The sequence below is a fragment of the Balaenoptera acutorostrata genome, chromosome 7, assembly GCF_949987535.1.
Source record: "Balaenoptera acutorostrata chromosome 7, mBalAcu1.1, whole genome shotgun sequence".
NCBI classification, from domain to species: Eukaryota; Metazoa; Chordata; class Mammalia; order Artiodactyla; family Balaenopteridae; genus Balaenoptera; species Balaenoptera acutorostrata.
In genome coordinates this window covers 15,462,379-15,488,397 of record NC_080070.1, presented here as the reverse complement: position 1 = coordinate 15,488,397, position 26,019 = coordinate 15,462,379, and the positions used below count along the sequence as shown (strand labels likewise).

The 26,019-nt window shown below is 40.2% G+C and overlaps 2 protein-coding genes across 2 annotated transcripts in view; both read right to left on the bottom strand.

The window, feature by feature from the left end:
• Window positions 1–8,999: 8,999 nt before the first annotated feature.
• Window positions 9,000–18,477, bottom strand: ZC3HAV1L (zinc finger CCCH-type containing, antiviral 1 like). The gene is made up of 4 exons (XM_057550588.1): window positions 17,997–18,477; window positions 16,506–16,641; window positions 11,073–11,331; window positions 9,000–9,890 (listed from the first exon to the last, which is right to left on the bottom strand). Exons 1-4 carry the CDS (start codon window positions 18,368–18,370, stop codon window positions 9,754–9,756), a joined length of 906 nt encoding a protein of 301 aa, XP_057406571.1. The 5' UTR covers window positions 18,371–18,477; the 3' UTR covers window positions 9,000–9,753.
• Window positions 18,478–21,541: 3,064 nt separating this feature from the next.
• The window catches only part of ZC3HAV1 (zinc finger CCCH-type containing, antiviral 1), a 61,832-nt gene continuing 57,354 nt past the window's right edge, over window positions 21,542–26,019 (bottom strand). Inside the window, exon 13 of the mRNA XM_007177077.2 lies at window positions 21,542–25,659. Within this exon, the coding sequence (XP_007177139.2) occupies window positions 25,397–25,659 (263 nt within the window). The 3' untranslated portion in view covers window positions 21,542–25,396. The remainder of the gene's footprint in view (window positions 25,660–26,019) is intronic.

The following is a 26,019-nucleotide window of genomic DNA, read 5'->3' as shown; positions in this document are numbered from 1 at the left end:
CAAAAACATTCTTTATTATTAAAGTTCAACAATTTAAAATATTTATTCAGATTTCTTGTTTTAAACGATAATATTTGACAGGACACTGGGAACACTTTTGAACTTCAGGCTCGGCTTATTTTTTGTTTCCAATTCTAGGAAATGCTCATTACAACCCTGATTAAGCTGCTAGTCTAGTACTTCCTCAGAAATTCTTTTTAATCTACAGTTGTTGGCACATACATACAATGGAATATTACTCAGCCATAAAAAGGAACGAAATTGAGTTATTTGTAGTGAGGTGGAGGGACCTAGAGTCGGTCATACAGAGTGAAGTAAGTCAGAAAGAGAAAAACAAATACTGTATGCTAACACACATATATGGAATCTAAAAAAAAAAAAAAAAAAAGGTCATGAAGAACCTAGGGGCAAGATGGGAATAAAGACACAGACCTACTAGAAAATGGACTTGAGGACACAGGGAGGGGGAAGGGTAAGCTGGGACGAAGTGAGAGAGTGGCATGGACATATATACACTACCAAATGTAAAATAGATAGCTAGTGGGAAGCAGTTGCATAGCACAGGGAGAACAGCTCGGTGCTTTGTGACCAGCTAGAAGGGTGGGATAGGGAGGGTGGGAGGGAGATGCAAGAGGGAGGAGATATGGGGATATATGTATATGTATAACTGATTCACTTCGTTATAAAGCAGAAACTAACACACCATTGTAAAGCAATTATACTCCAATAAAAACATTAAAAAAAATATCTACAATTGTATTTCTGTGTCCTAATGCTTAGGTCAATAATTGTGCTGGTAATACTATAACTCTCTTACTCAGTCCTTCCGTGTCTTGAATTTGATTTTTCAATTAATCTTTGGCATTGCTGATTGGCTATAGTATAGATTTAATTATATAGTTATATACTTTTACTAAGCGTAAAACATTTAAGTATTATCTTAATTTTTATAGCACTTACAAATACATTAGTTTTATCCTAATCTGTTTTTCCTCTAGTATTTTCATGAGATGCCAAGCAGATCTAACATTCTGCTTGAAATTTGTATTTCTACAGTTGGTTTTGGTTTTTCTCTTTTTGTACTATTACATTTTTTTTTAATTGGTCTCAGGCTATTTTCTCCCTTTCCTCTTTCTTTGAGTGTTTTTCTACTGATTTTTGATGTTGAAGCTTTTGTTTCAGATGCTTTCATTTGTATTTTAGAGGATTTTGTCAGTTCCAGTAGATACTACAAAAAAGTGTGTTTGCACTTTATAGGTCATCCTTTATACCTTAGAAACAAGCTTAAAAAATGTGAATTTACATTTAGGGCATCAACCATGTTAGAAACCTTCAATTCACATGAATAACCTTTGATATTAAAAAAACAAATATAGAATCATTAATGTATTGTTCTTCTTAATGACATAATTATATCAGTATCTTTATCTATAAAATATTTTAATTAATGAAATATGAACCAAGAAGCAAAGTTTAGCAGTTAGCCTCATTTTAATGAGGCAAATGTTACAGAAAATGTTTTCAGCTCTTTTCCATTTGAGAACAGTCTTAGTTTCCTCAATAAGGTAGCAAATGAGAACTGGCTCCTTGTGCCACCTACTTACTCAGAATTCTTTCCCTACTGAGAACTTCTACCAGTAATTGGTCAATATCAGATTGATCTTTATTGAACTGTGCAAGGGAAATCACTGGGATAAATCTCTGTGTCCTATTTGTGAACATCTAGTTCATCATGCTCAGTAGACAGTGACTGCCAGCATTGTTAGAAATTTGTTGGGTTTTTTTTTCAATTTCACATTATTAAAAAATTTTATTGTGTTTATCAAAGTAATACTTGTAATTAATTTTTTAAATCATATAGATCATAAAGAAATTGAATCCATAATTAATAACCTTCCAAAACAGAAAGCAACAGGCTGAGATGGGTTCATGGGTGATTTCTATAAAACATTTAAGAAAGAAATTATACCAATTCTCTACAATCTCTTTCAGAGCACAGTAGCAGAGGGAATAATCCCTAACTCATTCTATGAGGCTGACATTACCCTAATACCAAAACCAGATAAAGACATAATAAGAAAAGAAAACTACAGACCAGTATCTCTCATGAACATATGTACAAAAATCCTTGACAAAATATTAACAAATCGAATCCAAAAAAGTCTGAAAAGAATTATACACCATGACCAAGTAGGATTTGTCACAGATATGCAAGGCTGGGTCAACATTTGAAAATCAATTAGCATAATCCATCACATTGACCAACTGAAAAAGAAAAATCACATGATTATATCAACAGATGCAGAAGAAGCATTTGACAAAATCCAACACTCATTAGTGATTAAAAACTCTCAGTAAACTAGAAGTAGAGGGGAACTTTCTCAACTTGATAAGGACTATCTACAAAAAAACTACAACTAATATCATACTTAATGGTGAGAAACTCAAAGCTTTAAGACAAGGATGTTGTCCCCTCTCAGCCCTTCTTTTCAACGTGGAACTGAAGTCCGTGCTAATGCAATAAGACAAGAAAAGGGTGGTACAGCCATTTTGGAAGACAGTTTGGTGGTTTCTTATAAAACTAAACATTCTCTTACCATATGATCTAGCAATCATACTCCTTGGCATTTACCCAAAGAACTTGAAAACTTATGTCCACACAAAAACCTCCACATGGATATTTATAACAGTTTCATTCAAACTTGGAAGCAACCAAGATGTCCTTCAGTAGGTGGATGGATAAACTGTGGTACATCCAGACAATGGAATATCATTTAGCACTAAAAAGAAATGAGCCCCCAAAGACATGGAGGAACCTAAATGCATATTACTAAGTGAAAGAAGCCAATCTAAAAAGACTACATACTGTTTAATTCCAACTATATGACATTCTGGAAAAGGCAAAACTATGGAGACAATAAAAAGATCAGTGTTTGCCGGGCAGGGGAGGGGAGATGACAGGCAGAGCACAGAGAATTTTTAAGGTAGTAAAAATACTCTGTATGATATTATAATAATGGATATATGTCATTATATTTTTATCTAAACCCATAGTATATACAACACTAAGAGTGAACCCTAAGGTAAACTATGGACTTTGGGTGATAATGATGTGTAAAAGTAGGTGCATCCTGGGACCTCCCTGGTGGCGCAGTGGTTAAGAATCTGCCTGCCGGGCTTCCCTGGTGGCGCAGTGGTTGAGGGTCTGCCTGCTGATGCAGGGGACACGGGTTCGAGCCCTGGTCTGGGAGGATCCCACATGCCGCGGAGCAGCTGGGCCCGTGAGCCACAGCTGCTGAGCCTGCGCGTCTGGAGCCTGTGCCCCGCGACGGGAGGGGCCGCGATAGAGAAAGGCCCGCGCACCGCGATGAAGAGCGGTCCCCGCACCGCGATGAAGGGTGGCCCCCGCTTGCCGCAACTGGAGAGGGCCCTCGCACGAACCGAAGACCCAACACAGCCAAAAATAAATAAATAAATAAATAAATAAATAAATAAATAAGAAAAATCCTTTAAAAAAAAAAAAAAAAAAGAATCTGCCTGCCAATGCAGGGGACACGGGTTCGAGCCCTGCTCCAGGAAGATCCCACATGCCGTGGAGCAACTAAGCCCGTGTGCCACAACTCCTGAGCCTGTGCTCTAGAGCCCACATGCCGCAACTACTGAGCCCATGTGCTGCAACTACTGAAGCCCGCGTGCCTAGAGCCTATACTCCACAACAAGAGAAGCCACCACAATAAGAAGCCTGTGCACCACAACAAAGAGTAACCCCCACTCACCACAACTAGAGAAAGCCCGCGTGCAGCAACGAAGACCCAATGCAGCCAAAAATAATGAATAAATGGATTTGCCTTAATAAATAAGTAAAATAAATAAAAATAATAAATAAATAAAATTTTTAAATTTTTAAAAATAAACATCTTAAAAAAAAACAAAGTAGGTGCATCCTTGCTAAAAAAATACACCATTCTGGTGAGTGATCTTGATAATGGGAGAGGCTATGCATGTGTGGGAGCAGAGGGTATATGAGAAACCTCTGCACCTGCCTCTTAATTTTGTTATAAACCTAAAACTACTCTAAAAAAATCAAGTGTGGGACTTCCCCGGTGGCACAGTGGTTAAGACTCCACACTCCCAATGCAGGGGGCCCGGGTTCAATCCCTGGTCAGGGAACTAGATCCCACATGTATGCTGCAACTAAGAGTTCACATGCCACAACTAAGAAGGGCGCATGCCGCAACTAAGGAGCTGGCGAGCCTCAACTAAGCAGCCCGCCTGCCAAAATTAAGATCCAGCACAACCAAATAAAAAAAAAAATTCAAGTGTACTAAAATGTAGCAAATAATAAATGCCCAACCATAGGACTATGATTAATAAATGATACATTAAAAAGTATAATGCAGCTATCAAATATAATTGTGAATGCTTTCAATTATGTGGGTAAATGCTTACAAAACAATATCAATCCAGAAGAGCATAATATGAAATTGTATTTATAGTACACTCTCAATATTTAAGAATATGTGCATGGAAAAAGACTGAAAGAAATATCCTACATTATTAACAGTGATTGTCTCCACACAGTCATATTATAGGTGATTATATGACTTCCTTCTTAATACTTAATTTCTGTATTCTCCAAAATTTCTACAATATTATTGTATTTCCCCCCTCCCAAAAAATCTTTTGGAAAAATATTCCTAAATAATAAGAGTAATTCAAGGATACATGATACATTATTTTAAACCTAATAATGAATGTGAGGGGATGGATGTACTAACTAACCTTATTGTGGTAAACACTTTGCAATATGTATGGGTATACAGATGTATCAAATCATCACCTCGTACACCTTAAACTTACACAATGTTATATGTCAGTTACATCTCAATAAAGCTGGAAAAAAATTTTAATAAAAATTATAATAACATTACAAATCAATTTACAAAAACTCAAAACAGTACCTAGAATAAAATTTATATTTTGAGAATATAGCAATAAAAAGGAAATTACTACATACACACATAACATATAAATGAAATTTATTTATGAATGTTTAGATGCATACACTTGAAAGTTACCAAATAGGATAAAAAATACATTAAAAGAATATATGGCATTATCAAGTGGAGCTTACTCAAGAATTTAAGGATGTTTTAATATCATGAAAACCATGAATATAATCATATTAGGTAATTTAAATGATTAACATTATATGATTATATCAAAAGATGCCAATTCCTACCAAAAGCTTCCAATAAACAAGAATAAAGGATGTTATTTCCCTTATTATAATAGAGAATATTTGTTTAAAACCAATAATTAACTTCATATTAAATGAAGAAATATCCAAAAATATCTTATTACAATTTTATGTAACAAAAAGATATAATAGAAATACATAAGAAAAGATAAATATTTTTGCAGCTACAATTTTATATTTAAAAATAAAACCAAACAAGCCATCTAATACTGTTGGAACAAAGACAACTTACCTAAAGACAAATATTTTGAAAATCAATAGCATTCTGAAGATAGAGATTCCCATACTTAGTAGCAATACAGATATATTTAGCCAAGAAAGAATTTATGCAATAAGGGATATTCATGACCTAGACAAAAACATGAACAAATTATAATGAAAGCAATCAAGAAATACGTCAATAATGAAGACTTAATTCCTTGATGGAAAGAATTAGTATCATAAACATAAGTCATAAAGAGTTAATTTTAGACCTAGACAATTCAAACCGAAGCATCAAAAGGATGTTTACCTTATATAACACATTCCTTAGGGCAAAAAAGATTCTTTGAATACTAAAAATATGTGAGGAGAAAGAGAATCAATGAAGAGCAATATGATACTGATTCAACAGATTCAAATGCAGAGTTTCATTCATTATACGGCAAAAAATATTTAACTACCAAGTGTTATAATTACCAAAAAGAATAAATAATGTTTTTGCTCAAAGCCGGGGAATAAAGGCATTGCAATGTAATGTACTAAGTGCTAGAGCTCTGAGAACACTAGGAGAGTTGCCTGTCTTGGGGTCAGGAAAGGCACACCTGCCATTTTAAATAATCTCATTTTGCCAGGTTTTGAGGCAGCAGGAGGGATGGAGTGGCACTTATAGGGAGCATCATTTGCAAATAGAGAGTCACAAGATAAAATGGCGCATTCCAAAAACTGCAAGTAGGTCAATACGCGCAATATTGGTCTGCATTTTAAGAACTCAATTAAAAGTCAATATTTTAAAATCAGAAAATGTCTCATAAAAATTTCTGGATTTGTGGCTGCTTTTGACAAATTGGATGATATGTCAAATTGGGCCCCGCATTCCCACGTGGAAGCAAGAGGCAGTTGTCCCTTTTAGATGGGACAGTTTGCCACAGCACTTCCTCTCTTCCCCCATTCCTCTCACATCCACCTCACTTTATCCATTTATCTTAAGTTTCTAGTTCGTCCCTGTAGGGATTTGAGTTTTATGACTTCTATCCTCCGTGATGGGGACCAATGAAGGTTATGGCAGAAAAAAGCAATACGATTAGGTCTGCATTTCAAAAGGTCAACCAGGCAGCAGGGGGAGAGAAGGGTGGTAAGGAGATCAATGACATCCACAAAAGCCTATTATATTAAAAATTACAATGGGGGTACCATCCTTGAAGTGGAACAGGGGTCCATCTCGCACTTCCTACAAAAAACTCTCACAAGACAGACTTGAATACCACTGAGTTATGAATCTGTAAAACAAATGCAAGAGGTGATGAGGGTTTAGAAAAAGGCAGTGTGTTGGGGATGGAAAGAAAGGGGTAGAGAGGATAAAAATTTGCAAGATTTTTAAAGTGGAAAATTCTGCAACACGGGGTAACCAATCTGACACAGGGAATAAGAAGAAGGGAAAAGTATAGGACAATTTGCAGGTTTTTGGCTTAAGTCATTTGGTGCTGACACTCCAAAATAAAGCACAAAAGGAGGAACAAGTCTGGAAGAAAGTCAGTCATTCAATTTAGGGTATTTGGAATTTGTGAAGCCTACAGATGTGCAGATTCATCTCATAAGCCCTGATAAATTGCCAAAGAAACTCTAATCTGATAACTCTCTAACAGCTGAATCATCAAATTAAAATAAGAGAGACAGGTATGATTACATAAAATGTTTTTATAGAATGAATACCAATGGAACTAAGATTAAAATGGAATATTATAGAACTGAATAAAATATTGCAACAAACATTACAAAGGGTCAATAACTTCATATATAAAGGCATAATTATAAGATATATAAAAAGAACACAATAATGTAAAAATCTACTATGTCTTTTAATGTAAAGAATATGCATTTATACACTATACTGTTTCCATTAAGGATTTAACATGGCTTACAAAAGAAATATAACAGTAAAAGAATAAAACGTAAATCATAATAATAAAATATAAAGAAAATTTTTTAATTAGCACCGGAGAAATCGTAACTAAGAAAAAAGAAGCAAGATACGCAAAACATAAGAGCTTTCAGAAATACTGTTGTTGGCAACCAAAATGAAGAGATTAACATAAGTTGCATGACTCTTACTGTCCATTAGGAGAAAACACAGCACCTTCTCACTTTAAAAAGGACATTTTTGCACACCTCCCCCAATGGAAAAGAAAATTTTCATGATTAAAAATTTTCTAAATTAAATAAATTTAGCTTGATGAAAAGCTCACTACTTTGGCCCTATTCCTCAAATGTTATGTTATTGCCAGACAGTTAAATTAAAAAAAAACAACACTTTACATACCAACATTTGTAGCTATTAATACAACAAACACAGGAGAGAATTTCACAAAGCTGCTTCTCTGTGGTACCCCTTGATGAAAACAAGGAAATAAACATCAGGTACAACTAAAAAGAGACAGCTGGGTGGGCAGGGGCAGAGAGAAGGGGGGAAGGGAGAAGTCAGTATGGAATGGGCGAGGTATATAGATTTATGATGGTCCATCCTGATCACAGAAAGAATGGATACAACTTGGAGGAATGTATGAGCTCCGCATCCTTCATACTACAGGAATCTGAGACTTTGGTAAAAGTTTAGTAAGAAATGGAGAGTACACAGAATGAGGTAGAAATCTCTGGTGAGCACCCGTAAGTTATATACTCTGTGGTGTTGGCTGAGGATGGATCCACGAGAGTTGGATATCATATCATATACAGTCAACATGCTTTTACGAAAATTAAGGAGCCTATTAAAGGCCAAGTCACATCAGCACAGAGGAGGAGCCCAGCAATTAAAGGGCATGTACAAACTACACAAAATAAAAATAAAGACATATAGAAAGAAGACATACGGAAGAATATTTACTTGCATATATATATATATATATATATATATATATATATATATATATATATATATAATTTTTTTTTTTAAACCCATGCCCCCTGCAGTGGAAGTGCAGAGTCCTAACCACTGGACCACCAGGGAATTCCCGCATGTATTTTTTTTTTTTTTTTTTTTTTATCTTTAGAGTCTACATGTAAGTGATATCGTACAGTATTTCTTTCTCTGTCTGACTGATTTTTCTTAGCAGAATACCCTCCGTCTCCATCCATGTTGTTGCAAATGGCAAATTTTCATTCTTTTCTATGACTGACTAGTATTCCGTTGTATGAATATGTGTATATATCTCACATCTTCTTTTTTTTTTTTTTTTTTTTTTTTTTTTTTTTTTAATGAGGATCTTGAATCAGATGCGTATGTTTGATTGATTGATTGATTGATTGATTTTGGCTGTGTTGGGTCTTCGTTTCTGTGCGAGGGCTTTCTCCAGTTGTGGCAAGCGGGGGCCACTCTTCATCGCGATGCGCGGGCCTCTCACCGTCGCGGCCTCTCTCATTGCGGAGCACAGGCTCCAGACGCGCAGGCTCAGCAGTTGTGGCTCACGGGCCCAGCCGCTCTGCGGCATGTGGGATCTTCCCAGGCCAGGGCTCGAACCCGTGTCCCCTGCATTAGCAGGCAGACTCTCAACCACTGCGCCACCAGGGAAGCCCCGCATGTATTTTTAAAGAAATGAAAATCAAGAGTATCATTCAGCAACTATAAGTGAAGCAAAAGTAAAGAATAACATAAAAATTTAATATTGTGTGGATTTTAAGAAAAGAGTTATATTCAAAATTTGTTAGAAAGAATCAAAATATCCCAGAATAATGGAACTAGTTAAGCAAACAATGATATATTAGTGTCTCTGTGCATGAAAATGATTATGCATGATAAATGTGAACAAATATGGAGAGATGTTTATAGAATATTAAGCAAAAAAAAAAAAAAAAAAAGAGCATAAAGTGTATGTAGTCCCTGAATACCACAACGTAAACTATGTATATGGGCATACAGAAAAGCACTTGGCTGGGTCCCAGAACAAGTCAGCAGGAGCCTGCCTCTTTAAGAGCTCTGGCCGGCCAGCCCAGGGAAAGCTCTCAGGAACCGCAGGATTTGCCCAGGACTGACCTCATCTACTCTCAGGTTTTACTCTCCCTTTGCCTGTTCGATGTCTAACCTCATCCTCAACCACCCACCCCCAATATTATCCTCCCAATCTGGCATTTTCTCCTTTTGCATCTTCTTTAATTCTCACCACAACCTGTGAGGTAGGTATCATTATGGCTATTATTAATAAACGATTAAATGAATGAATGGTTACAAATTAAATCTCAACAGAAGCTTTGTTTTCAGACCTTCCAATTGGACAACGTTCTTCTTATTTCACCGACGTCCTCTAAGGTTTACCTGCACATGGCTTCTTGGCTGACTCAGCAGGGCCAGAGACCAGAGGACCGGCCTCTGCAGCCCTAGCTACATGTACTCCTCGTTTCTCAAGGCCCTGGGAATGCTCAGCAGAAGAAGCTGAATTATCTAAAAAGAAGAAGAAAGAGATGAGGTTTCCTGACATAGCCCTTTATCACTCTAAATTTCATTCTACGTTGGGAGCATCAGCCCAGCTAATCAGATCACCGATAAAACTCCCAACACTTTGTATTTGGAGAGTTCGTGTCGTCTGGAGTAAAATATACATATATATTTACATATCTTAACAGCAAGCAGAAAGTCACATTCCATAGCTAGAAGAGACCCACTAAACAAGACCAGATGAAGAGAATAACAGGCCCTACCCACAGTACAGGGTAGAACGTCCCTGCTGCCATTTAGGGACACACCTACACAGCCTCTGACACTGGTACTTGCAGAGCCCTCCCTACCTTCAAACCACCACTCATAGTTGGCCACTACCATCCCAACACAAGAAAATTCCATATTAAAGCTTAGGGACTCTGATGATCTGGTTCTCCTATCAGCAATTCTCCAAAGCCCACCATCCACTGAAACTCATTTTCAGCTATAAGCAAATCTAATGGAGTAAGTACTCTCGCATTGTAATTTAAGACCAAGCCACACTTTATAGACCTTAAAAAAGGACAGACTATGTGGCAATATGAGAAGATATTTATGATGTTGTAGAACGTGAAAATGAAAGATCCTAAACTAATGCAGACTTTGACCACCACTAGACTAGTGTTTTCTAGTAACAGGACTGAAGGGCCTGTAATTAAATAGTACCAATTACTCTGGATTAGAGTGAGTGGAGTCATATGTGATTTTTATTTTTACTCTATTTTCCAAATTCTTCTGTAATGTGGTTAAAATTTCCTAAAAATTTAAGAAAAAACTTTAACTCAATTTAATAAAAGAAACCCATCCCTACATTATCCTTACCTAGATTCTAGTCACTAGCGCACCTCCCTCTTTTCTCCTACCAAAGCGGTTAAGACTGTTCTTCCTACTTCCTGACCCCCAACTTACCGAGGAGCTACACTGTTCAAACACTTGGGCAGAGGCTATTAGCTGGCAGCGCTGAAAATAAACTCCATCCCTTCCCTCCTTTGCTTAGAATCACAATTCGATATCATAGAATGTTGACGGATGAAGCTTCCCCAAGGACAGAGCAGCAATTAAACTAGGAAGTGCTTTCTCCCCAGACTCACTTTCAGCTCAGCGCTACACTGTTGATAGTGTTTTGTCTACCTCTGAGAGTCTCACCTTTATTTTCAAGCATCTTGTGCAGCTTCATGTGCTTGTAGGTAGCAATTATCTGAAAATTAACGACACTTGGAATATTCAGTCCTTGGTCCTGCAGCAGCTGCAGGGATGTAGCGTGAATTAGCTGATGGGACCGCTTGCACTTCGGCAGCCTGCACTCTCCCCTGACAAAGGACTTGCACACGTGAAACTTGTTGCATTTATCCTTGAGGTTGCAGTAACCATACAGGGCTTCACCTTTGTTGTAGAGCAAACAGACCTGGTAGGGAAGTGAAGCAACACTTAGGACATTCATTTTCACTGTATCTCTTAAGCCAATAAAGGACAGCTTCTCTAAATGGCAACTTCTGATCATCAGTGGCTGTTAAAATCATCATGGGTGAAAGGCAGATGGGTATATAATAGTTCCTCCACCCACATCTCCCCTAGCTGTTACTAATGTTCAGCTGCCCCTCTCTGACCTTGACTCTCAGTTGGCCCGCCCTCCTCTCCCAGAGCCTGTAGCCAATGAGTGACTTCTATGCAGGTACAAAAGGCTGGCCCCCTTGCCTCAAGGCTAGAACCATTCTTCAATGTAATTTTTGCTCTAGAGCCCCGGCATGAATCAAGTCAAGGCCAGACTTCACCTTGCTTGTAGCTCTCCCTTCCCTCTTTTCTACTTTACAGATTTTCCCCAAGGATCCCTCCTTCCATATATCGCATGCACCTAAAACACTATGTCAGGCTCTGCTTCCAGGGAAACCAACCTGGAAGCGTGAACAGACAATTTATCATCCAAACTAGGGCATTTTTCAGGGAGCACTATTAATATTTGCATTGGGACCAGACATTGTGTACCTCCTGAGATGATGCAATAGGAAATACAACTTTCCAGGTATTAGCATGAAAGTCTGACATGGCTGGAAACCCCCCAGTCCCAGGCAAACAGGGACCGTTAGTCACCCTAACAGTATACCAAATATACAAAAAATTCTTGCTACAAAATCAAGCCTAAATCCAATCAAAGGTCCAGATCTATCAATTTACAGTAAATACAGGGGATAGAGGAACATGTTAAATGATATTAGAGGAACAAAATTAGTCAAACCTAAAGTGTGGGAAAATTCTAGTGGACACAAATGATCTGGTTTAAAACAAAATGGTATCAGAGAACAAATGAATGGTTGCCAGAAGGGAGGTGGGTGGAGGATGGGTGAAATAATTGAAGGGAATTAAGAGGTACAAAATTCCAGTTATAAAATAAGTCATGCGAGATTCATTGTAGTGATTTTTTCATAATGTATGAAAATATTGAATCACTATGTTATATACCTGAAACCAATATAATATTATAAATAATTATACTTCAATAAAAATTATCAGAAAATAAAAAAATAATAAAATAAGTCATGGGATCAACCAACAAGGGATTAATCTCCAAAATATACAAATATCTCATGTAGCTCAATATCAAAAAAACAAAAAACCAAATCAAAAAATGGGCAGAAGATCTAAATAGACATTTCTCCAAAGAAGAGAGACACATGAGACATGTCCAAGAGACACATGAAAAGATGCTCAACATCACTAATGATTAGAGGAATGCAAATGAAAACTACAATGAAGTATCACCTCATACCTGTCAGAATGGCCATCATCCAAAAATCTACAAACAATAAATGCTGGAGAGGGTGTGGAGAAAAGGGAACCCTCCTACACTGTTGGTTGGAATGTAAATTGGTACAATCATTATGGGGAACAGTATGGACACTAAAACTAGAGCTACCATATGATCCAGCAATCCCACTCCTAGGCATATATCCAGAGAAAACCATAATTCGAAAAGATACATGCACCCCAATGTTCATTGCAGCACTATTTACAATAGCCAGGACATGGAAGCAACCTAAATGTACACTGACAGAGGAATGGATAAAGAAGATGTGGTACATACATGCAATGCAGTATTACTCAGCCATAAAAAAAAAGAATGAAATAATGCCATCTGCAGCAACACGGATGGACCCAGAGATTGTCATACTGAGTGAAGTAAGACAAAGATATCATATGATACTGCTTATATGTGGAATCTAAATATATGATACAAATGAACTTATTTACAAAACAGAAATAGAGTCACAGATGTAAAAAAAAAACAACTTACAGTTACCAGAGGGGAAAGAAGGGGGAGGGATAAATTGGGAGATTGGGATTGACATATACACACTACTATATATAAAACATAACTAATAAGGACCTACTGCATAGCACAGGGAACTCTACTCAATACTCTGTAATGACCTACATGGGAAAAGAATCTAAAGAAGAGTGGATATATGTGTATGTAAAACTGATTCACTTTGCTGTACAGCAGAAACTAACACAACATTGTAAATCAACTATACTCCAATAAAAAAATTTTTTTTAAGTCATGGGGATATATAATATACAGCATAAAGAATATGGTCAATAACACTGTAATAACTTTGTATGGAGACAGATGGTTATTAGACTTACCATGGTGATCATTCCATATGTATTTAAACATCATACATATGAAACCAACATAATATTGCACATCAATTATACTTCAATCAGTAAGCCAAAAAATGGTATGCTACCTATGATTGTGATGCCAATTTTCTAAAATGAACCCATAATTTTAGTGCAACTCCTACCTCCCCCAAAGAATTCCTATAAAATAGTTTTAGGAATTTGAATGATTCCAAAGCTCATCTAAAAAAGGAAAGAAGTGAGAATCAATTAATGAAAAAAAGAAGAAACAGGAAGCCAGAACAGTTTTTTGAAAAATAAAAGCATTAAAATAAAAATGTAAAAAAACTCACAAAATGAGTATAAGTTAAGGCTTCTACAAGACAGCATTAAGCTCATATGGTCTTATTGCTCAGCTCTAGCAAATCTTGAAGCAATAGATTATTCTGACTTGGGGGCTAGGTCTAGGATCTGTTTTCTTTGATCTCCTGTACATTCTGGAACCAGTATCACACTGTTTAATGAAAGTAGTTTATATTTTAAGATATGATGGTACGAGTCTCTATGCCCAGTTTATTATAAAAGGATATATAACTCAGGAATAGTTGGATGGAAGAGATGCATAGGGCAAGGTATGTGGGAAAGGGTGTGGAGCTTCCACGCTTTATCTGGGCGCCACTCTCCCAGCACCTCCACATGTTGACCAACCTGGAAGCTCTCCAAAGCCATCGTTTTGGGTTTTTTATGGAGGCTTCATCACATGGGCACGATTGTTTAAATCACGGGCCATTAGTAATTGAACTCAATCTCTAGGCCCTTTTCCCTCCCAGGAGGTGGGAGTGAGACTGAAAGTTCCAACCTTCTAATTACATGATTGGTTCTGAGGGAAACCAGCTCCCATCCCTAGGTTACCTAGAGGCTCTCCAAAAGTCACCACATGAACATAACAAAAGTCACTTTTTATCGCTCTCACGTTTGACATGTACACACCGCTATATTTAAAATGGATAACCAGGGACTTCCCTGGTGGTGCAGTGGTTAAGAATCTGCCTGCCAACACAGGGGACATGGGTTCGAGCCCTGGTCCGAGAAGATCCCACATGCCACAGAGCAACTAAGCCTGTGTGCCACAACTACTGAAGCCCGCGTGCCACAAATATTGAGCCCAGGCGCTGCAACTACTGAAGCCCGTGCACCTAGAGCCTGTGCTCCGCAACAGGAGAAGCCACTTCAGTGAGAAGCCCGCGCACCACAACAAAGAGTAGCCCCCGCTCACCACAACTAGAGAAAGCCTGTGCACAGCAACGAAGACCCAACACAGCCAACAATTAATAAATAAATTAATTAATTTTTTAAAAAAGTACAATGGATAACCAACAAGGTCCTACTGTAGAGCACAGGAAACTCTGTTCAATATTATATAACAACCTAAATGGGAAAAGAATTTGAAAAAAAATAGATACATGTATATGTATAATTGAATCACTCTGCTGTACACCTGAAACTATCACTACATTGTTAATCAACTATACTCCAATATAAAATAAAAAGTTACAAAAAAAAATTTAGGAAATTCCAAGGGTTTTAGGAACTCTGTGGCAGGGGCAGAGACAAAGACCAAATATATATTTCTTATTATAAATCACAATATCACAATACTTGCCTCTTATTGATTTTTTATGTGTACTGTACCTATATTACATACTGAATCTTTAGGAGTGTGGCAGAAAGGAATCACCAGGCATTTTCACACACACGAGATGTGAGGTACCACTCCTGCCTCATCCACTGTGCTTGTCCACGGTCCCTGCTGTCTAAGTGGCCGTGTTTTGTGCCACGTGCCACGCACCTCCAGTTCCAGATGATTAGACCGAAGGCAGGCTCCTGTCTTAAATGCAGCCAACCCATCAGCTGCTCACAGAACACTGACGTAGTCTAATATGACAAGATGAGGCTGGACCCAGGGTACTCGGGTAGAAGCCATAAAGAAAAAAATGCAGTAAGTTTAACAATACAAATGTTAAGCTTCTATAAGTCAAAAAATTTCAGAAACACTAAAGGTAAACAGAAGTTGCACTGTCCCTTCGCTCTGAGACAAAACAGACCGCCCCCCCGCCCCCTATAGCTGCCGCATCCTCCTCTCCCTTCCTGCCAAGATCTCTCGTAATACTTTCTTTGGGGATTCCAACCCTTCTGTTTAAAAAATTCTTTGTGTATAGCTAAACAGATACAAACGTGCTAATTCTGCCATTATAGCAGTTATAATGGGTACCTTTGGAACAACATAATGTAGTTCCAAAGCAATTCAAATTAATATCTAAAGCCCCCAAAAAGTAAATGGGGGGGGGATATTTTTAACAAATGTGACCAAAAAAGGGATCTGTATCGTTAAAGACATCCTATGAATTAACAGGAAAAGACAAACGCCTGTATATAAAAGTCAGCAAAAGTATAAACAGGTAATTCACAGAACACAGGCTTCATAATCAGACAAAACTAAATTCAAATCTGCCATTTTCTACGTGGGCAAGTTATTTAATCGAGCCATTTTCTATGTGGGCAAGTTATTTAATCAGCCTCAGTTGCCTCACCTGTAAAATGGGGACAGGCATACCTCACTCATAGGCTATTAATCAGCTAAGGTATATGAATTACTCAGCATTCAGTAAGAGCTCAAAAAACCAGTAGCCATTATTATTATTTCTATACCATACTTCTTGTGTATCAAAGCCCAATAAAATTATAGACTGCAGAAAGGCCAGCACTGTATCATACCCACCCCCCTTCCCCTCAGGCTGTCCTCTGTAAGCAGATTGTTGATGTTCTCCCCTGACTTTTTTTTTTTTTCTTTTATATGTTCTTTGTATTTCTCTTCAATAGTTGCTTGACCCAACATCTTTCTGTCTCCCCTGACTTTTTTCAAGGTGCAGATAATATGAGGGTGACTCCTTAGTGACTCACCTCTGGTAAAAGGCAGGGGTCATTCTGTAAAAGAAGGATCCGAAGCTGGGCCTCATTGAGACCAAACAGTCCCTGGTTTTTCAGGACTTGGATGTTGACAGGTATGTGGATATCATGAGAAAGGGTGCAGGTAGACCTAGAACACAAAGGTCTGGATCAGAGGCCCAGATGAAGAAGGGGCCAGACTGTCAAATTCCTTCCCTAGGGTCACTTTCAACTTGCAGGTGAAGTTACACAATTTTCCATGAACCCATGGATACTACAGTCTAATAAGCTCTGATAATAAAAAAGCCGGGATGCCTTCCCAGGTGGCGCAGTGGTTGGGAGTCTGCCTGCCAATGCAGGGGACACGGGTTCGAGCCCTGGTCCGGGAGGATCCCACATGCCGCGGAGCGGCTGGGCCCGTGCGCCACAACTGCTGAGCCTGCGCTCTGGAGCCCGCTAGCCACAACTGCTAAAGCCCGCGCGCCTAGAGCCTGTGCTCTGTAACAAGAGAAGCCACCACAATGAGAAGCCTGCGCCCCGCAACAGGGAGTAGCCCCAGCTCACTGCAGCTAGAGAAAGCCCGCATGCAGCAGCGAAGACCCAATGCAGCCAAAAAATTAAATAAATAAATTTATTAAAAAAAAAAAATCTGGGATGATGCAACTCCCCTCCCAGAGCCATTTAATTCTGAATGAGGATGCTTTAAGGCCAAAGGGACCCCCTCCTCCAGTCACCTTCCTTGACAGAGGGTGCCCGTGGGTGGGTTCTGCAGAGGACCGCACTGGGCCTTCTCCACCCCAAAAGGCTGCGCACCCCACCATCCACCAACCTTAAAAAGAATGCATGCCTCCTCCCCCCACCCCGCTTTCGGGGGGCTAGAGGAAACCGAGGAAGACTGGAGTTAGGAGGCCGCCTCAAACGACCTCTTCCAAATCATCCAGCCCTCAGTTTCCTGGGCGGTGGCGGGGGGGGGGGGGGACGTCTAACTAAATCTCTCTTTCTAAACCTAGAGAGCACAGACTCGCGTCTGTAAAAGTCTGTGCTCAAGTGGTAAGGGCCGATCTCTGGATAAAGGATCCATGAATCTCATGGGGTCCGCAAATGGCCCCCAAAGGGCCACTGGTGGAAATGAACGCAAAAGTCCCAACCTGATTTATCCCGGCCGTGCTGTGGAGGATCTCGGGGGGGGGGGGGGGGGGAAGGGCAGAAGCTGCAATCTGGGGCGGGGGGAGGCGGAGAGAGGTGGTTGAGAGGTCCAAGTCCAGACGATCTTCCGCCTCATTCCGCAGCTGGGAGCGCGGGAAGGCCTCCCCGCGAAGGACCCGGAGGGGCCCCTTCCCGGGGCTTTCCTTCCGCCCTTCCGGAGGCGGGCGTCCGGCCCGGACCAACGACCCCTTTTCTTACTTCTTAGCTGGGTCCCGCTTCCGGCTGGCCAGGCCAGGCCCGCGGCCCGTGCGCCCTGACCGCCGCGTCCCGCCCGCCGCCCCGACCCGCCCGCAGCCTCACCAGCAGTCGCGGTTCGGGCACTTGCCCATCATGTGGCGGCGGCAGAGGTGCAGCTGGTCGCAGGCCTGGCACTCGCCGCGCTGGTAGCGAGCGCAGAGGCGCGCGGAGGACACAGCCACCACCCGCCAGGCCGAGGGGCCGCCGCCGCCACCCGTGCCGCCCTCGCCGGCCGCCACCTCGGCCTCGGCGTCCCACGGGTCCTCCCGCACCTCCACCTCCTGCAGCAGGAAGCGGTCGGGCCCGGCCTGGCGCAGCACGTCCCGCAGCCGGGCCTCCGAGAGCTCCACGTGGCCGCGCAGATCCTGCAGGAACATGCGGCCGCCGTGGGCGCACAGCACCTTGGTGAGGAACGAGCACACCGTGGGCTCCGCCATGGTCGCGGCCCGGCTCCCTGTGCGGAAATCCGAGGCGGGCAGACTCCTCCCAGTCACGTCCACGACTACAAACCCCGTTCCCGGGGCGGGCCGGGGGGAGGGCGGGCGAGGGGCGGCCGCCCGCGGGCCGCGGCGCAGAGAGGCGGGCCCCCGGGCCTGGGTCCATCCTGGGCACGGATCGGGCGGGGACAGACTTGATTGAGCGCCTGCTCTGCGCCAGGCACCCTTCAAGGTTAAGTCCTCGCCTGGAGGGGCTTGTATAGTCGGGGGGGATTTGAGATACTGGTAAGGGCTACAAAGAAGATGAAACAGGGAATGTGGTAGAAGGTGCCTACCTGGACGGCGTTAGGTAGCTGGGCGAGGAAGACCTCAGGACGTAGCTACTAGCCACAGTTGAGCACTTGAAATGTGACCAGTGCGAGTTGGGATGTGCTGCAAGTGTGAAATACACACACACCGGATTTGGAAGCTTTAGAATGCAGAGAGTGTAAACTTCATATTCATGATGTTAAACTCATAATATTTAAATAAAACGTTATTATAATTTCATGTTTCTTTTACTTCTAATGTAGCTATGAGAAAATGTAAAATGGCTCACTTTATATTTCTGTTGGACAGCACCTGTTTAGACCTGTACATTTATTAAGGAGCTATCTTTTTGCCCAACACCATGCTGATTTAATGACCATTTTTTGAGCCAACCGCTAATGCAGCAACAGAGTATAAAGATGAATAAAACATAATTGAGGAACTCAACTAGCCGAATTGCTGTCTTAACAGGGCGGTTGTGAGGATTAAATGAGTTAATGTCGCATAAAGAAGCCAAAGAGGAAGGCCACTTTAGCTTCCAGATGCCAGAAGACCTTCTCTGCCGTCTTAAGAAATTTGGACTTATGGAAGACTTTGGGAAGCTACTGAAGGAATTTCCGCTGGCAAGTGACAGTGATCCCTCCGCCTAGAATGGTCCCCCACACTGCCTTCTAGATGTCTCCTTTTTCTCACTCAACTCTGAGCTTAAATGTCTTCTCTTTAGCAAGGCCTTTCCTAACGTAGCATCCCGGTCTCTGCATGGAACTTATCACTCATGTTTTTCTTCTTACTTATTGATATATTTGTAGAATTCAAATGTGTGAAAGCAGGAATTTTGTGTGTCTTATTCCTTGCTGTATCCCCAACACTTAAAAACGGTGCCAGGCTATATTGTAGGACAGGTTTTTTTATTTTGTTTTTGTTTTTAAAAAAATTTTGTAGTAGACAATTTTTCAAGCAGGAAATTATAAGACAGTGGAATAAGCACCCATATATATATCTATTTCCTCGAGTTATAAAATCTTAACACTTTGTCCTATTTTATTTGCCTGATTGTTTTGGCTGAGAATTTGTAATTTTCGATTTCAATTTCTAGATAATTCAATCCTAGATACTTCAGTAGGCATGACTTTTAAAAATGGTAAATTTTCCTACATAATCCTAACACTATTTGCATAATTAACAAAAGTAACTGTAACTTTCCTTAACACTTCTAATGTAGGATAGGTGTTTTAGAAAGATCCCTGGCAGTAATAAGAATGGATTTCTAGAAAACCAAGACAGGATAAGGAATAACAGAAGAGAAACAGGAGTTGAGGGATTATCATCTCAATTTTTTTTTTAAATTAATTAATTTATTTATTTATGGCTGTGTTGGGTCTTCTTTTCTGCGCGAGGGCTCTCTCCAGCTGCGGTGAGCGGGGGCCACTCTTCATCGCGGTGCGCGGGCCTCTCACTATCGCGGCCTCTCTTGTTGTGGAGCACAGGCTCCAGACACGCAGGCTCAGTAGTTGTGGCTCACGGGCCCAGCCGCTCCGCGGCATGTGGGATCCTCCCAGACCAGGGCTCGAACCCGTGTCCCCTGCATTGGCAGGCAGATTCTCAACCACTGCACCACCAGGGAAGCCCTATCATCTCAATTTTGATTGTGTTGTTTGCAGTGGACAATCCAAGAGAAGATGCTCCGTGGGCAGTTGTATTTACAAGAGCTTAAGAAAGATGGAAGAGACTATTGATTTGAGTGACATCAGAGTACTAGTACTTGGAGCTGTGAGAGTTGATAAGGTCACTCAGCACAAATAAAGTGAAGAACAGAGATGGGAGGACAGAACCTTGGGGAGTAGCAACATCAAACATTTCTGAAAAATTGAGAGCCTGCTATGGCAAAGTAAATAAACAAACGGAACAAATAACTAAGTGGAAAAACTCAAACATCTGCTCATGCTTGGTTTGATGCCACTTTGTATATTTGAATGTAGGTGTTTTTGACAGCAATGGGTTGGCTATATATTGTTTTATTTACATTGAAGTCCGTATCAAATGGCAAATTTTACCTTCACTTTAATCATATCTATGTTGCCATATAAAGGTTTTCCCTCTCCATCCAAAGCTTTATGATTAAAAACGAATGAGTGGGGACTTCCCTGGTGGCGCAGTGGTTAAGAATCCGCCTGCCAAGGCAGGGGACATGGGTTTGAGCCCTGGTCTGGGAGGATCCCACATGCCGCGGAGCAACTAAGCCCGTGCGCCACAACTACTGAGCCTGCACTCCAGATCCCGCGAGCCACAACTACTGAAGCCCGCGTGCCTAGAGCCCATGCTCCGCAACAAGAGAAGCCACCGCAATGAGAAGCCCGCGCACCACAACGAAGAATAGCCCCCACTCGCCACAACTAGAGAAAGCCCGCGTGCAGCAACGAAGACCCAACGCAGCCAAAAATAAATATAAATAAATAAGTAAATTTATTAAAAAAAAGAAAAGAAAGAAAGAGTGAAGAAGGGCTTTTGAAGGAGTGACTGATAGGACAATTCTGCTGAAGATCATTTACATTTTTTTAACTTTTGTGCCTCAGCCTGGCCCTGTTCCCACCCCTAAGGTGTGTCAGCAGTTTCCAGCGTCTCCCTGTCTCAGCCCCTAGACAAAAGATGTGCAACCAACTGCAGGCTTCTGCTCACAGCCACCCCACCTTCCCCTGGCAGTGTGCTAAAGGCTCCTTGGTCATTGAGTCCTGGAATGATGAAGCTGGAAGGGGCAACACACATCCTCTATCCCCCATTGAATACACTGGTGTCTGCAATTGATTATCTTTTTGGAGATACCTGGAAATAGAGCAAATAAAAGCAGCAGAGCCAAAATTAATATTTATTTCCTTTTATTAGATAATCTCAAATGGAGCTTGGAGAAGAACAAGAAGAAATACAACTACTGAATTATAAGAAGTTGAGCTTACTTTATTCAACAAAATTTATCCAATGTATCAGCATATCAAGCAGTCAGCTAGGTATCTGGGGTGGCACAGTGAACAAGACAGGTTGACTCAGCCCTCATGGAGCTTACATTCTAATGCGGAAAGCAGACAACTCCAGGGTGGATAGATGCTTAAAATGAACAAAGCAAGCCGCAAAGTGTTTTAAAAACCAGAGATCCGGGAGGCAAGCATCCAGTTTAATCTATAGAAGGACTCCTTATGGAGGTTAGTAAGCTAATCTAAAGATGCTAGGTGTTAACTAAGTGAGTGGTTCTCACTGTGGTATTTTGGAAACTGATGGATTGTTGGCTTCACAATAATTGCGGACTTTTACTGGCATTGAGTGGATGTAGCTAGGGAAAACAGATGCCCCGCAGTGTATGGGTTAGTCCCACACAAAGAATTATTCGGTACCCTATACGACTTTCTAATGTCCTGCTGGACATTTATGTAGGACCTACAGCTCGCCTGAGAGAATATAATTCCTTTTTTCCTCTTAGACAATCTGTAATTTGTCTTGTCCTATTATCCTTATTTCAATTAACGTAACTTCGCTCTTTCCCTTACCACATACAGAGAAGGTATATAGTCTGTTATGACTTACCCTAATACTGGTTTTCATTCTGGTGTCACCCATACCAATAATCTTTCATTCTCCTGTACTTCTTTACAGGAAATAGCCTCTGATCGACTCTTAAATCCAAACCTATTCACTATAAGTAGAAGTAGATATCTATTTCATGATGTCGTATAGCGTGGTCATGCTGGAGCATTTACACATTGATATTCATTTTATCTTTATTACAAACTTCTTTCCTTCTGTTTCTCCATTATAATAGTTAGGGCAGTAAATTGATTTCTTAAGAAATTCATGTAGATTGTAGTATCTGAATCATCATCTCAGGACAGCAAAGGGGATGTTACAAACTGTCTGCTCTGAAAAAGGTGAATAGATCTGATAGGGTTTGTGGTTGCCACCGTAATGGCAGTGGGGGAGAGGGCGCTACTGGCATTTAGTATGTGAGAGCCAAGTATGCTGAATATATTGCAATACATTGGACAACTCCTCACAATAAGTAATTACTCTGCATGCTATACGAATTTTGAATGTCTCACTAGACATTCATGTATGACCTACAGCTCACCTGCAAGAATATAGTTATTTCCTCATTTTCTCCATTTCGACAATCTGTAGATTTTCTCTTTTTTTTAAGTTTATTTTATTTTATTTTTTATTTTTTTTAACTTTTAATTTTTTAATTTTTTTGGCTGCACCACACAGCATGTGGGATCTTAGCTCCCAAACCAGAGATCGAACTACTGCCCCCTGCATTGGAAGCACGGAGTCCTAACCACTGGACCACCAGGGAAGTCCCTAGATTTCCTTGCATGGTATCTTCATTTCAGTTAAGGTGGTTTCGTTCTTTCTCTTATAGAAATAAGTATTATCATATGCAAATAAGTTACTGTATCACTAGTTTTTATTCCAATGTCCACTCGTATCCCTGCTTTTTTATTTTCCCATACTTCTTATGCAGAATAGCTTCTGATCTCCTACCTTCTTTTAAGTTCAAATTTATTCTTTATAAGTAGATGTAAACGTCTGACTACTTAATGAGGTCTTGTAGTATAGTCGTGCCCAAGTTATGTACCTTTCATTCCCTTTTATGTTGATATTAATTTTATTTAATTTTTAATTTCCTTCTAAAATTGTGTATAGGTAGAGTATATTACCACTGAATTGCATTTTTGAAGATAATGAAGAGGATGTTACAAAGTAATTGTCATTAAAAAAAAAAAAAAAAAAGGCAAGAGTGCTGGGTGAGAACCACCGAGCTAGGTTAAAAGGGGCACCGAAGAACTGAAAGAAAGCCAGGGTGACCGTGAAAGAAAATAAATGAGAGGACAGGGAAGGGAGAGAGCATGTGGAGCCATGATGATGATTTTGAACTTTATTCTAAAGGCATGATCAGATTCGTGTTTTGAAAGTAAAAAATTTTAAATTCTTGCTGCTAAGCAAAGAACAACTTAAAAGGCGACAAAGAGATATTTAAAAAGGAAAACATGGGAACTGCTTAGATGTGCAGGGGGAGGGAAAGAAAGGATGACTTCTGGATTTCTGCTTGAGCAGATGTTTTTCTGGGGGGAAAAACTGATTTGTTTGAGAGAGGCAGATGGAGAGCTCCATTTTGGACGTGCTGAATTAGAGATGCCTGTGAAAGATCCAACTAGAGATGTCCAATGGGCAGTCGGATAGAGTTGGATAAATAGCATCTCTACAATGTGAGGGTCAAGATCAGGAAGTGAAAACTCCAAAACAGAAGCTACCATGAAAAAAATAAGTGAATGAAAATACTTTTAGCAAGCGTCTCGAAAAATAACCCTACCCTAAAACATATCTTATACATTTGTTACTGTTGGAGCCCTTTAAAGCCAAGGAGCTGTAGAGATCTCTGCACTGATCTAAAATCTAATATAAAATCAACTCTAATGCTAATTAATTTTTATAACATACCCGCTGGAAGGAACTATAACAGGAAATGTTGGCGACTCGTATGCAATGTTGAAAAGGAAAACTGGAAGGAAAACGCTGATTCATAATAAGAAAGGGAACTCTTGGTCCAGGCACCTCAGCTGCTCTAAAAACTGATTGTGCTGCAATTCTACACAATCCGTCATATTTAGAAAAAGAAGCCCCTAGCAGGTGCGAGCCTTGTTTGGGGCATTGTTCTCTTCGTTCTGATTCTGTCTCACTAGGAAACTCATCTCACCTCCTTAGGGGCCCATCCTTCAGCAGATGGTCCTGCTCCTAATTTCTTGATGAGCCTCAACTGCCACAGTGAACGACTACAACAGCACTCAGATTTCTCAGTCGTGCTTGTGTGAATCTGGTTACCGCAGCTCAGTCCCCCCAAAATACCAACCAACACTTCATGAAAGTCTGACCTGAAAAAAGCCTTCTCTGTAATCATATTAGTTAGAATATAAACGTCTACTTTGCCATAATTTCATAGAGCCCAAATGGGCAGTTAACTCCAGTTGGTTGCTTCTCTCTGAGCCCCACTTAGCAGCTTTTTTAATTGAATTTCAGAAAGAGTCAACCTGGATGGAGTGCCCTAAATAAACGTAGAGATAAAGAAATGCATGCCCCCAAATCAGTTTCACCACAAAGAAAAGGTATAGTACTGCAGTTATGTCTGTGCTAGCATTTAAATTGCCCTTACATTTTTCCCCCAGTGTATCCCTAAGAATTTTCCCCCAACTTTTCACAATCTTCCATCCAAGATTTGCTTGTACTGTCTTATGTTCTTATTTCAATAGGCATTTTTAGATTTCTCTCAAATTTCCCAAATTAATTTTCTTTCAATTTAACCAAAACGAAACCATGTCATGCAATAAACTAAAAGAGTAGTTGGGAGAGAAAGTTTGCTGCAATTACATAAGTTTTAGAAGTGAGTCTTTACCAGTTACATCTAAGGCAGTGATTCCCAAACTTTATGACACATTTCAATCCTCTTCCTGGCTCTCATCCCCAGAAAAAGTGATTTAGTTGGAGTGGGGTGAAATCTGGACAGTGGAATTTTTTAGAGCTTCCCAGATGATTCAAATGTGCAGTAAAGTTTGGGAACCACTGATCAAAGGCATTTATAGGAGAGGAAATGTAAGTTTAACTATTATCTGGGGCAGTCTGGTTCTATAAGTGAACAGAATGGTTATGGCATGCTTTATGACGCTGTAACCATCATTTCTAACTAATCACGCAGGCTTTGTCTGTTTCGGTATATTCAATCACATATTCTGGGTAAATCTGATCTTTCTGAAAGATGACAAAAACAGAGGGATTCAACCTTGTATCCACACAGCTGTCATACTGCAGAGGAGGGCTCACGTAAGCCATATGTCCTTCAATAAAATCTCCAACCAGGACTCGGGCTACAAACATAACGATGTTTTTGGGATCACACAGGCAATTTTTATGGGAATTGATGGCATCTCTTGTGAAGTAATTTCCTAGAAACAATCAGAAAAAGAAAAAGCTTAAGAATTATTATAAAAGAAGGTATATAGCTTATAAGATTATTTACACATAATCACATGATAGGCATTGACCAAGCATATGTCAGCAATACCTTACTGAGACTTATAACTTTCCTTTGTACTTAAAAAAAAAAAGTTCATTATGCAAGTAAACTTGAATAGAGTGTATAACCCTACTGAAATAACAGAAACATTTGCTACCCTGCAGGATTCACAGGTATGGTGTTAAGCCAACGGATACAATGAGCAACTGCTGATATCACAGTGGCCCAATTCATGCAAGGCAAGTTGAATTGTAACTGATAAACCAAAGATACTCCAACAGAGGCCATT